The sequence below is a fragment of the Bidens hawaiensis genome, unplaced genomic scaffold (assembly GCF_021521415.1).
Source record: "Bidens hawaiensis isolate Kalapana, Puna unplaced genomic scaffold, B.hawaiensis_p1.1 tig00036037_1, whole genome shotgun sequence".
Classification (NCBI taxonomy): domain Eukaryota; kingdom Viridiplantae; phylum Streptophyta; class Magnoliopsida; order Asterales; family Asteraceae; genus Bidens; species Bidens hawaiensis.
Genome location: NW_027505394.1, coordinates 96,447 through 110,623, shown reverse-complemented (window position 1 = coordinate 110,623; position 14,177 = coordinate 96,447). Strand labels below are relative to the sequence as shown.

The following is a 14,177-nucleotide window of genomic DNA, read 5'->3' as shown; positions in this document are numbered from 1 at the left end:
GTAAAGTATGCCAAGAAAGAGAAGGTTGTGAATCAAGAGGTTATGAAACCAAAGAAGGTGAAGAAAGTTGTCAAGAAGACATGACAGGCACAAAAAACCTTCAAAGAGTGAAAAGGTTGTCAAGTCTGTATAATAAAGAAACCCAAATAAATGATGAAAGGAAATTTGATAACATTCTGATGAGCCATGGAAAGGATCCTAAAGGATTCAATTAGGTCAAAAAGAAAACTCTTGAAGAGAGGATGAATGATGCTATTGTGAATGGTGATAGCAAACCTGAATATGCTTATGATTTTGCGAAGAGATTGAAATAGAAGAAGATGTGTATGAAGAAGTTGACTGAGGGGATTTTGTAACCCTAGAAATGAAGAGGAAACACGCCTGTTTGTGTTTCTCTCAAACGTTAATCAGTTTTCTCTTATTGTGTAAGAACAATTCATGGATGTTGAAGATGTGTGGTACATGGATAGTGGATGTTCCAGGCACATGACCTGTGATAAGAGGTCATTGATGAATTTTGAAGAGAAATATAAAGGCCTAGTAGTTGTCTTTGGTAGTGATGAGAATGGTTGAAAGGTTACGGGTAAAGGAATTCTCACGAAAAATAATGATGGGAAGAAAATAAACCGATTGTGTGAAAAATTTTATTTCTCTTGGAATCCATCCATTTCTGAAACGAAAGTTAGATAGAAAAAGTATTACCCATGAGTTAATAGCATAGTGGTATGATGTTTATTTATTTTTTTTGATAAGTATAAGAATAGAAAGATTCTTAACGAAAATAAGTTTTTTGCAATTAGGAATAAAAAAAGCTATGGAAAAAGTGTTGGCAGTGTTGTATTATTTTCTCTCTTTAATTTTGTTACGCTTTAAAAAAACTAGTGTTGTTCGATTTCATTTCTTGTTGTTATATTTTTGGGGAAGACTGCTAAAAAAAGTCCACGATTGGAATCTGAATCTGGAAGAAGATGATGATGGAATCCTTGCTATCGTTTTTCCTGAAGATCCATCCTCACGAAACCCACAACGTTGTCTACTCCACCTCCACTTTCTTCTTCGTAAGTTCAAACGAGTAATTCCTATTATTATTATTATTATTATTTGATTTGCAGGTTTTGAGTGGTTATTTTGTGGTTTTGCCTTTACGAGACGAAGGCGCCATCTCACTAGGTATCGGTAGCATACCCGGACTCTTTTTCGGGTCCTTGATCCTAACTCTCATTGCTGCCCCTCTTTCCACCCTCATCTTCTCTTTGCCCAATCTTCCGAAACCTAAGGTATCTATCTTATTATTTATTTGTACTGTAATTAATAATAATAATAATAATAATAATAATAATAATAATAAGTTTCTTTCAGGCTTTGGTCTTAATATACAGGTTTTTCAGTGCAAGTCTTGTCTTGTTTTTTTTATTATGGCTCCTCTCTTCACCTGAAAATACATTATTACCAACCATAAAAGATGATTTAAAGGTTCAAACTCAATCTTCAAAGCCTGCTGATTGGGATAAGCATGGATGGTTTTACATTTCTGTCAGAATCTGCTTCTTTTTATGGGTAACACACTGTTCCTTTTGATATTTGGTTAATACTTTTCTGTTTTTTTACACCCGTTTGGAAAGTGATCTTTTTCAATAATCAGAATAAGATAATCAAGTAGTAAAATTTATTTGCATTTACCTACATGATTATTTAGGTAATTTATTTTCTTTCTTTTTGATAATCAATTTGGTCTGCACTTTGTACACAACTGATTATTTGAACCTAAATAAATAAGCTCGTAAATAAACACAAATTTTGAAAACTGATTATTACAATTTGAACTCACAATAATCAACTAATGAAAACAAAAAAGATTTTAAAAGTAATTTTCTGTTACTTTCAGGTTGCTCTGTTAAATCTTATAACTATATCTTCAACGTGGGCGAGAGTCGCTGACGTCATGGACAATGAGGTAAGTGTTATCCCGTGTTGCAAGTGTATATTTGCTACGGTGGTCATGCATGCATGCGTGCTTTAATTCCATCCTGTGTTCAGTCAGGTTCAAGACTGTTTGGGTTTGTTGGTGCGGGTGCGACTTTTGGTCAGCTTTTCGGTTCTTTGTTTGCCACAGGAATGGCCTGGCTGGGACCATGTATGTGTCCTCTCTTTATGTTCAGGTTGACCCGTTTTAAAAAAAAAACGGGTTGACCCCCAAATTTTGTTTTCTTCAATTACTTTCGTTTTAACATTAAGAAATTGATTTATCACTGAACCTTTTACTTTCTTTTTTCTTTCTATACGCTTCAGTTCCTACCATAAATAAATGAATTATTAATTGTTTGTTTAAATCGACAAAATTTTATTTAAAAAATTATTTTAAATAAAATATTATCCTTGTAGTTTTAGTTCAATTTTTTCTCATAACTAATTAATTAATACGAATTAAAATATCAGAGTAATTTATCTCTTGTTTGGATAAAAAGAAGTTTTATTTCGGATTAGGGTTGAAGTCTTTGATAGAAATACAAATAGGTCGTGCTTGGGTTCAGCAATTCAACACGGTTGACTAATGTTGACCTCTCGCTATGCCAGATCTCCTGCTATTTGCTGCCCTGATGATGGAATTTGCTGCACAATCATCCAAAATGATTAATAAGGATTTATCTAATTCTTCTGAAGGGCTACGTCCTCTCAGGTTATTATTTTAGTTTTTTATTACTTGCTTACAATCTGCACTTTCTTTAAATCTTTTTTTTGTTTTTGTTTTGTTTTTCAGAAAGACTGAAGAAGTTGACCCACAGGATGAGATTAATGAGGTAGATGTACATGATCACAAAGAATCATTACCAACTGCTTCAAAGTCAATGGTTGACTCTGCAACGCCTCGGTTTTGGGCTTTATTGGATGGATTTTGGCTTATATGGTTATCAAATTATTTGTTGTGTGTGTCATTGTTCTTGTGGTTAAGTGCAGTCACATCTTCATTCTTCTATTTTCAGGTAAAAAAAAGTGTTTTCGTACATATGGCATAATCGCCATGCCATCTATTTTTTATGTTGGTTTATATGGTTATGTTCATGTGCAGAAAGTAACGGTTATTGCTTCAACTGTTATCACTCCCACTGGAAGAAGACGATTATTTGCACAGATTAATAGTTTTATTGCTGTTTTTATTCTAGCTGGACAGCTTACTTTAACGGTATCTCAAATTAATATATATATATATATATATCATCATCATCATCATCGTACTCAGTATATCCCACCAATAGCAAAGCTATGGTAGGGTCTGAGGAGGGTAAGATATATATAGATATATATATATATATATATGTATATATATACTATCATGTTCTTTCTTTAACTATTGTTATTGTTATTGGTATTGGGGTACGGGTACGGGTACTGGGTAATTGTTAATTGTTTAGTGTTTATTGTTATTGTCATTAATGCTCATATTTTCGGCTTTGAATTCAGGGGCGAATTCTTACCGTCGCTGGTATTACTGCTGCTCTTTGTGCTGCACCGTTGACTGCGCTTCTGAATTCAGTTGCAATTGCAGTTTCGCCGACTTATGTGGCAGTTGCTATCTCAGAGACTGTTCGGAAGGTTCGCTTGCTTATTTTATTTGAAGATATAGATTTGTTCTTTTAGCTTATATCCATGATAATTGTTTTGCAGGTGGTAACCTATGTTGTAACTCGGCCAGGAAGAGAGTTGTTGTTTACTGTCGTCTCACAGGACGAGAAATACAAAGCAAAGGTACCCCCCCTCCCCCCTTCCCCAAAAAAGTCAATTTGGTTACATGTCAAAACAATTGGTCCAAGTCAAAACATGTAGAGCTGGGTTTATCCCTGAAATAGGGTTGTAAAAGAGTCGAGACGGCCTTGGGAGGACTCGTTTATCTTAATACGTTGAAATGTTGAGTTCAAGCCAACTAGTTTATTTTTTAAAAAAACTTATTTTTTTTTTAAATTTTGTATTTTTTGACATGTATTGATAAATATAAAAACAAAAAAAATATTAATATATTTAGCATACACATAATGCAGAAAGTATAAGCTACATCAATAACGACTAGACGGGTGCCCGCGCAATGCAGCGGGTGTTTGAACCTGTTAATCACGTAACAAATATAAGTGTTTATGGTTCGGTTAAAACCTTGAAATCGTTTAAACCGGTCATTGGTTTGACTTCTTTTTTCTTTTTCTTTTTTTTCTTTCGGTTTGTTGGTCGGTTTCAAAATTTTCAAAACGTAGTGAACGGTTGGTTCGCGGTTTATACTAGCAACCGGCCATATGAAACCAGACCAGACTATAAATGTGGAATGCATTTTAATGTTTTTTATTATTAATTATTAGATATGTTTTGTAATATATTAGATATAGTTAAAATTTAATTGAACATAATCTTTTTATTACAAATAACTTGGCTATACAACTTCAAATTAACCTAATTGCAGTATGATTCATTTTGATCTTTGTTATTATTTCACGTCCTAGATCTTCCATTAATATTTACCATTTATGTGGCTAAAATTATCATTTTTTAATTATGATCCTCTCAAGTATCATATTATGTTGGTGTTTAGTTAAAATTGATGGTACATTTAAATTAATAATTATTTTAAACTAAATTTATTGTTAAAGTTTAAACTGTGAAACCAAACTAGAACCATGCCATTAGTAACAATTCGGTTTCAACTTTCAATGGTTGAGTTTGGTTTTGGACGACAAAAAAAATCAGTATTTACAGTTGGACTCACAAGTTTAACTTAAAAACCATCAAAATCGACACTAAATACCCCTACGTAACATATTAATTTATCTAAAATAAAAATATTATAACAATATCATATCCAAATTAAAGAAAATAAAATGCTCGTTTTTATGGTGTAATTTTTTTATAAAAATATTAACGTTTGAAAAGGCTATAGTCGTGTAAAAATCATGGGTGGGAAGTTAGTTTACAACTTAAATTAAAAACATAATATGGTTAAAGATGAGGGACCAAACTTGTAAGTTGAATGATTTGTGTTTAAAAGACGAGTTTACCCTTACTAACATATGTACCTCATGCTTTAAGTGTTGTAAATTACTTAAAAATGAGTGTCTTAATTTGCCCTTGTTTGATGTATTATATATAGTATAGATTAGGTAAAATATGATTAAGAAATTGCATATTTCACTGCTGTTCTAATTTTTCTAAGTAAAATAATTAGTTTCATCATATAAGCACAAAACCAAGCATGCTTCATTTTTTAGCTAATTTAGCTGATTTTACTTGTTTTGTTCATTATAGATAAGTCTTAACCGAAGAAATCGACTTATTGATAAACGGGCCAAAAGAATCTAATAAAAATATGCCAATCTCGAGCAAGCTTTTTGAACAACCCTACCCTGAACCACCTTTTTCCAAAATGATGTAATTTTTGTTTTTCAGTAAATAACTAGCGTGTAAAATAAATATGATAATAGAAATTGCATTATCTCACTATTGTTGGCCCAAACTAGATCTTTGATTATGAATTGATTTAGAAACAAAATGATATGAACAATAATCTTTATTGAATAACTTGAACTTGGATTGAATGATTTAAACGTACAATTGTTGGCCCTATTTATAGATTTCATAGACCAATCATAACTTGACATGTGTATATGGAAGTTACAATCTTCCAATTGACACATCTAGACCCTACACTTTACATACATGTTTTAAGTATAACTTCAACATAATTTTAACTAATTACCCTACGACCCCGATACTTTGATGACGAGTGATTAATTCTTCATTCACCCCCTTAATCACGATCGCCTTCTTGTCGTAGATCTTGAACACCGAGCATTTACCTCATAGTTGCAAACTTGAGTCTTGCGAGTGCCTTTGTCAGATAATCCGCCTTTTGTAATTCACCGCTAATACGCTTCACATTGATGTGTCTGTCTTCCACACACTCTCTATTGAAATGATAACATGTGTCAATATGTTTGCTCCTTCCATGAAACACTGGATTCTTCATAAACGCTATTGCTGGTTGTCGGAATCAGCAGAAAGAGATGGAGGCCAGTGGGCGGAACGAGGAGGGCCCGACAATCATACCACCCCGCGGTCGAAAAAGCGTGTTCCCTTCAGAAGCTAGAGATGCAACAATAGCTTCAGCCTGATCCGAGTAGGTATTGGTAGTGTTTCCTTGTACCTTACTCTACCATTATTATAGGGGTATGGGGTTCGAGACAAAGAAAGATCAAGGCAGCAGTTATCTTCTCTTCCTTCCAGCCAGTTAATTCTCCAAGTAAGCACTTTAACCATAGAGCTTAACATGCTGCTGCTGTTGCTGCTGCCATGAATTATGATTCACATGACGATAATGCAACCATTTGTTGCTTCTGTGTACACCATGTTATAGGAGATTCCCCAAAGTAGAATACGAGCCCAATAGTTCCTTTTCCTTTGTCTGTGTTGACACCATAACTACTATCACTATAACCAATTATCTTGCAGCCTCCTTTTTTGTAGATGATTCCATGCTCCTTTGTTCCTTTGATGTAGTGTATCACTTGCTTAACAGCTTTCAAGTGATGACCCATAGGTTCTTGCATGAATCTACTTAGTAATCCCACTGAGTAACATAAGTCAGGCCTTGTATGCAACAAGTACCTTAGGCTACCGATTAGACTTCTGTATTGAGTACAGTCTACAGGTGTGCCTCCCTTAGTCTTGGTTAACTTTGTTCTCGGATCCATGGGAATCTTAGTTTCATTACTGTTACCCATATCACTAACTTCCAGGATTTTATTGATATATCCTGTCTGCTTTATTGCAATCTCACCCCCGACTTGGGTAACTTCAATCCCTAGATAATATGCCAGCAATCCAAGATCGGTCATTTAGGACTTAAACAAGTCAATTTCCTTCTTTGGAGTGTCTGTGACTATTAAGTCATCAACATAGACTCCAATTAATAGTCATCAACATAGACTCCGATTACCAATGTATAATTCTTCGTCTTCTTTGTATACACTGCTTGTTCTAGATTGCATTTTTTGAAGTTCAACGACTTCAAGGTTTGATCTAACTTCATACATGTGCTTGTCTTAGACCATACAACGCTTTAGTAAGCTTGTATACCTTTCCCGCATTCTTAGGCTCTATGAAACCCTCAGGTTTTGATACATAGACCTCTTCTTTCAATTCTCCATTTAAGAATGCTGACTTTACATCAAGATGATGTACTTCCCAACCATGATGGGCTGCCAAGGCTTAAGATTAATCGAACAGTTTCGATACGTGCAACTGGTGTAAATACTTCATCGAAATCTATACCATGTTCTTGAACGTAACCTTTTGCTACTAGCCTTGCCTTGTATTTCACAATATTTCCCTTAGCATCCTTCTTCGTTTTGAACACCCACTTCAGACCAATTGCCTTATGATTACTTGGAAAAGTAGTCAATTTCCAAGTGTTGTTCTTATTGAGTGAATCTAATTCAACCTTCATTGCATCAATCCATCTCTCATCGGTAGATGCTTCCTTGTAATTGCGTGGTTCTTCTTCCACAATCATAAGTTCTTCCAACTCATCTATGTTTAATCGTCTTGTTGGTGCATCCTCTTGCACTTGTGATATTCTCCTAAAACCTCGTTTAGGAGTATGATCAAACTTGTGATGAGAACTCCTAGTCGTCTCGTCTCATGAACCTCTTCTTCTTCATCTGATATAGGTTTATAGGAGTATGTTGGAGGGATAACATGAGAGTTTTGATTACCAACTTCTCCTTCATGGTTGCTGTCTTCGTGAATCTTGGAATTAACCGGTACTGTTTGAATTTCATCAAATCCTTCGATGACAAAACTTGTCAAATGCTTCTCTGATGTACCCTTCTCTTTGATATAACTATCCTAATTCCAAGATTTCTTCTTCACGAACTTAGCATAACGACTTACACAAATCTTTTCTTTTACCGGATCATATAATCTATATGCTTTCGATCCTTTTTCCACACCTAAGTAAACCATAGGCGTGCTCCTATCATCTAATTTCTTCAAGTGAGATGATATTACCTTGGCATATACCGTGCAACCAAAAATCTTCAAGTCTCCTAGATGCGGCTTCCTTCCAGTTAGTGCTTCGTACGGTGTTTTATCCAATAGAGCTTTCGTTGGAACTACGAATATTGCGTGCCTAACTGCTTCTCCCCAGAAAGAAATTCTGAGGCATCTTCATTGCCTTAAGCATGCTCCGAGTAGTAGATAACATCGTCCTGTTTCTTCGTTCAACTACTCCATTTTGTTGTGGCGAGTAAGGTGTTGTCAATTGCCTTGCAATGCCTTTTCCCTTGCAATACTTATTAAATTCATTTGACGTGAATTCTCCTCCTCTATCAGTCCACAGCATCCTTAGCTTGGTTTGTAATTCTGACTCCACCTTTTCTTTGAATTCCTTGAATAACTCAAATGCTTCATCCTTCGAGAAATAAACCCACATGCGAGTACAATCGTCTACAAGTAGGAATATGTACTTCTTTCCCGAATGTGTTGATGGGGATATAGGACCACAAAGATCTTCATAGACTAAGTCTAATGGTTTTAAAGACCTGAACTTAGCCTTATTTGGAAATGGATCTCTATTGTGTTTTCGTGTTACACAAACATCACAAATTTGTCCTGTGTGCTTAACTTCTGGAACTCCTTGAACCATATTCTTTCGAGTCATATCTTTGATTGAATCAAAGTTTAAATGACATAACCTTGCGTGCCACATCTATGCTTCATCATCCATGTTTGCTAGAAGACATACGGGTGTTGCTATCTTTAGCTTGACATTGTACAACCTGTTCTTGGACCTTTCTACCCTGAATAACAGGTTCTTGTGATCATATATTTGCAGACGATTTCCTTCCATGACCACCTTACACCCGATCTCTGTTCTTGAGATTTGGAATGTAGTATACATCGGATATGATCCTTTGTTCTTGATTCTTACATTCCAACAATATAGAGCCTCTTCCTTTGATCTCTACGTATGATCCGTCTCCAAATCGAACACGACTACTGATTGCTTCATCAATCTCTTTGAAGTGACTCCTCACTCCGGTCATGTGATTACTTGCACCGTTGTCTAAGTACCATAGACTTTCCTCTGTTGAAGTGTGCTTTCTGGGTTGGACTTCATCCTCGTTCAACAAGACTTTTTCACTATCATCCACGATAATTGCCATTAACATTGTTGGTTCCTCGTCTTCTTGCACCAAGTTTGACTGTGCTTCACCAACATTCCTTTGTGGACATTCTATCTGAAAGTGTCCAAGTTTCTTACACTTATGACATCTGACCTTGCTTTTGTCTGACTTCTTCCATTTCTTGTTCGTTCTAGGTCTGCTTGACGAGCCTTCTTCCTTAGGATACTTCTTATCCTGCCATCTTTCTCTTGATTGGCTAAACTTTCCTTGTCCACGATCTTCAAATCGCTTTTCTCGGCCTAAGTTGTTGTCGTGGTGTGTGTACAACAACCTATCCTGACCGTCTCCGGGGCTTCTTCTCTTGAGCTTTATCCGCTCTTCATAAGTCTTCAATTTCCCAACTATTTCGTCGATTGAGACTTCATCTATGTCGGTACTTTGTTCTATTGACGCAACAATCTGGATAAACTGGTCTGGTACAGATTCTAAGAGTTTCTGTACAAGCATAGGTTCATCCAAGGATTTTCCCAATTCACTAGCTTTAGTGACGTGTTAATCCTTTCCATGAAGGTGTCTATTGACTCATCCTCCTTCATTTGTATCATTTGGAATTCCACCATTAAAGATTGTTAACGAGCTTTCTCTACTCGTTCAACACCGGCATGTCTTTTTCTCAACGCTTCCCACACTTCCCTTGTCGTTTTGCAACTTGCTACTTGCAAAATGACAGCTTCTGGTATCGTTTGATACATGTACACATTTGTTGCCTTGTCCCTTCAAAGATCTCTTTGCGTAGTTTCAGTAGGTTCAATCGCTTCCCATAATCCATTCGCTTCAAGAATTATCTTGATTTGAATTGCCCAAACTGTATAATTTGTAGATTTTAAAATTGGGAATTGATAATGGGATACCGATCCTACCCCTTTGTGTGTCGCTAGTGCGTTGTTATCCGGAGGAGTCTCCGAATCTGACATCCTTTCAAATCGTATAAATTTCACCTTGACTGGCTACGGTTTTCACACTCCTTGTATAGACAAACCTTCTGGTTCTATATACTAAAATACAATGATTCAGGACAATAGTTTGCAAACTTGAATTTGTATTAACTGAAACCTGCGAATATACTTCCTTCAATCAACCTCGATTATCTTCTAATCGAATTTTGTTTTCTGAAAAACGTGTTATACGTACTGACAAAACCGAATCAGCTCTTGTATTTTCCTTCGGTTTAGTCCTTCAACAAGAACTTCTTTTTGTTGGAATCGATCAACTTTGATCTTCAACCTCGGCTTCTGGTTCGTATATGCACTTGATCGAACCAACATTGTGTCTGCCTTTGTTTACCGGATATCGTCAGATTGATAATAGCCCGCTAACACAAATACCACGATGCCTTCTTGACTTCCGATTACCCCGCCGGAAACTTTGTGCCGACGCCTTTTTTTTTATACCACCAGAATATCGCACCACTGTCCACAACAAATTTAAATGCTTATTTGTTGAAATTTTTGAAACTGGAAATCACCGCCACTTCAAACGTAATGTCTAAAAACAAAACGTTGCCTTCAATCCACTGCCGGAAGTCACCAGCACTTTACGATGTTCAAACTAATTAATTAGAGAAATCCTTGAAGCTCTTATACCAATTGTTGGCCCAAACTGGATCTTTGATTATGAATTGATATAGAAACAAGATGAACAAGATTATATGAACAATAATCTTTACTGAATAACTTGAACTTGGATTGAATGATTTAAACGTACAATTGTTGACCCTATTTATAGACCATAGACCAATCATAACTTGACATGTGTACATGGAAGTTATTTCATGGAAGTTACAATCTTCCAATTTGACACATCTAGACCCTAGACTTTACATACATGTTTAAGTATAACTTAAACATAATTTTAACTAATTACCCTACGACCCCTATACTTTGATGATGAGTGATTAATTCTTCAACTACTAGTCTAATTTTTCTTATTACTAAAATAGTTAGTGTGTCGTATTAAAACCCAAAATGAGGTGTTTCAATTTAGCTAATTTATTTGATTTGACTTGTTTGACCTTTTAAAGATAAAACCTAACCTGAAGCTGACTTATTCATAAACAAGTCAAAATTATGACCTCTATTCAAATTACACTTATGTTTCTTGACCACAATATACATAATATTTTGTATAGGTTTGCATAGATGTTCTTGTTCAAAGGTTTGGAGATGCTACTGCAGCTGGGATGTACAAATTACTTCATACCACCCTTGATGGCAAAATAACCCACATTTCTCTTTATGCTTTGCCTGTATGCACGTTCTATCACTTATTACTTTATTATGCTTTTAATAAATAAATAAATAAAACTTAGTATGCCGTTTTTTTTCTTTTTGTTATCAGGTCTGCATTTTATGGGTAATTACAGGATTGCACTTGGGACGCCGACAAACACAACTTGCAAAGTCCCAAAATGTCACGTCCTCGTAAAATTTTGTATTGTTTTATCACATTAGTTGTAATATGTTGTTTCATAGCTATTCATGATTCATATGATTTGATCTCAAAATAACAAAGTAATGTTCCGAATTCGATAGTTCGGATTAGCATATCAACTTTTAGGTGAACTGTGCAAAGCATTGCTCTTTCTCTCACTCACGTGCGTAACCGTGCTTGCGTAACTGTGTCACTGTGCTTGTGTTACTGTGTGCGTAACTAATTGTACGCAGTGCCAACCTGAATATCATGCTAGATTGCCAGGCGCATGAATCCAAACAAGACAAGTTTTTTGCTGGCTGACAAAAAACAAGGACATTTAATCTGACATTTTTGTTTTAATATTTTTGTTGCGTATTAATATTTTTAAATTATGCAATCTTAATAAAATAGTTAAATTAATAATATAAACTTCATGCTCATTTCTCATTTATCTATGTTATGGTATAAGAAACCTGATCGTTTTAACAAAGCATATATTTTTTGAAGCTCATTTTTGAATGTTTTAATATATGATGCAGGAGGAATATTGTGTTTAAAGTTGGAACCGTCTGTAAATATTTTTTGAGTGGGATTAATCTCGGTCAATAGGCGAAAGTTAGGATCCATTAACTCTTTATAGCATGTGTCTGTTCCGTATATAAATTCACAACTCTATAATGTCATAACTACATAATTCATTCTTGTAATTAATGTATGACTTATACAAAGTAGATTTGAAAGAAAGATCATTGTATGTTCTAACCATAATTAAACCTGCAAACTCGTACTTTTGCGTTCAGTATTTATCAACTCACTTAGTCTACACAAAAGGTAAAATTGTTCCAAAATGATGGGATGTGAACGCTTCTTAAACATTGAAAGCTCCTGTTGTTGCTTTTAGCATTGTCCCAAATGTCTTGGTCTTCCTTTTCTAGTGCTAAAGATGTTAAAACATTTATTTGATTCTCATTCTGCACGCGGACTCTAGATGATGATTCATAGTCGAAGCTACATCCACAGCTAGTATGACCGGATGGCTAAGAGTAGTTATCCGTCACTAAATTCTTAACTAACCAACGGAAATAATTTTATCAAAGTAACAACGAACACAACGATTTTGTGGAACTTCCACAAGTCTCTTGTTATTTGTTAACTCAAATGAAAGCTTGAACCAAGAAATTACAATACACTATAAATCTATTATAATAATTTATACCCTATCTCTGATAACATATGACAATTTAACCATTAAACTTTTAAGATTTTTCTTCATCTTTAAACTCTTTATTCAGTTCATCCTTTGTACTTCTCGGTTGTTCATTCTTGACCCTCTTCCATGTGATGAAATATACACCGACTTGCACAGTTTTACTGTAGCAATATTGTTGATTTGTTTTATGAAACTTGCCAAGAATCTTTTGAAAACTGACTACATTAGTTAAAAAAGTATAGTGTTTATTAAAATCATTTTTAAAACTAGAACAAAATTATGTTGGATATTAACTTAGTTTTCAACAAGTACAGAAAAACTGAACAAAACTCTATGTTTAGGTTATATTAAATATTACATATTTTCAGAAAGTTTAATTATATCTTGAATGATGGTTAAAAAAAGTTATGATGAGAAAAGTTACTACCCTTTATGAAAAAGATACATATATTTCTACTTTCCAAATGCTTTTTCCTTTTTATTTCATGGGTGAGTTAATGAATTGAGAACTGCGACAGAAAAAAAATATAGCTTTAAGAAACTCAATGGCCTTAGTTGTCATGAGTAAAGTTGTGCAAATGGGAAGCGATACTGTTTCATATTATTGTAATAATTTTGTTGTTTAATTATATCGATACGTGAAAAAAAAAGTGTCTCGCGATGTAATGCCATAATTTGAGACTAGGTTAAGATGCATCGCAACTTGTAAAATGGTAAGCCAAAATGAAACAGGGCCATACTGAATCAAAATATGTGGTCCAGTTCTCAATAAAACCTTGCTTTATTAACTAGTTTACTTTTCTTTTACTCCAACCAAACGTCTTCTAGACAAGAAATTACGCTTCAGTCTCACCGGTAAAAAGTTTAAGTTGAGTTCATAGTACAGGTTTTTGAGTATGGGAAAAAACAGAAAACTCTATACCCAAAACCTCCCGGATGGGTTTTCAAGTATGGAACCGGATATCAAATCATTAAAAAATTCTCGGGTTCGGGTACATAAATGAAAACATTTTCTGTTATTATTTATGTTCCTTTGTCCTTGAAAAAACATATTTGATTTAAATATTTCTAATTGTAATAAAATTATATAAAAGTTAGAATAGTAATGATATAAAAGTATCGGTGTTTTCCTTTATTTTGCTTCATACATATGTACTTAGAGCCGAGGGTCTCTCTGGAAGCCACCTCTTTATTCCTTTGGATAGAGGTACGGTGTGCCTACATCCCACCCTCCCCAGACCCTACTTATAGCTTTGCTGTCGGTGGGATTTTACTGGGCATGATTGATTGATTGATTGAAAAGTTAGAATAGTAAAGGATATACCTAGGAA

General features: G+C 34.7%; 1 protein-coding gene across 2 annotated transcripts; it reads left to right on the top strand.

The window, feature by feature from the left end:
* The first annotated feature begins 932 nt into the window (after positions 1–932).
* Positions 933–11,861, top strand: LOC143612917 (uncharacterized). Of its 2 annotated transcripts, none has more exons than XM_077086774.1 (12): positions 933–1,058; positions 1,113–1,277; positions 1,380–1,557; positions 1,886–1,954; positions 2,038–2,134; positions 2,575–2,677; positions 2,759–2,981; positions 3,068–3,181; positions 3,460–3,591; positions 3,664–3,744; positions 11,353–11,469; positions 11,562–11,861. In XM_077086774.1, exons 4-12 carry the CDS (start codon positions 1,943–1,945, stop codon positions 11,646–11,648), a joined length of 966 nt encoding a protein of 321 aa, XP_076942889.1. In that variant the 5' UTR covers positions 933–1,058; positions 1,113–1,277; positions 1,380–1,557; positions 1,886–1,942; the 3' UTR covers positions 11,649–11,861. The 2 variants fall into 2 exon arrangements, with proteins under 2 accessions (XP_076942889.1, XP_076942888.1); XM_077086773.1 differs by having other exon boundaries at positions 1,360–1,557.
* The last annotated feature ends 2,316 nt before the right edge of the window (positions 11,862–14,177 follow it).

Coding starts and splice junctions, on each gene's coding strand:
- LOC143612917 (XM_077086773.1), top strand. CDS start 969: ATGATGATGGAATCCTTGCTATCGTTTTTCCTGAAGATCCATCCTCAC. Junction 1,955..2,037: donor CTGACGTCATGGACAATGAG/GTAAGTGTTATC, acceptor TCCTGTGTTCAG/TCAGGTTCAAGACTGTTTGG. Junction 2,982..3,067: donor CTTCATTCTTCTATTTTCAG/GTAAAAAAAAGT, acceptor GTTCATGTGCAG/AAAGTAACGGTTATTGCTTC.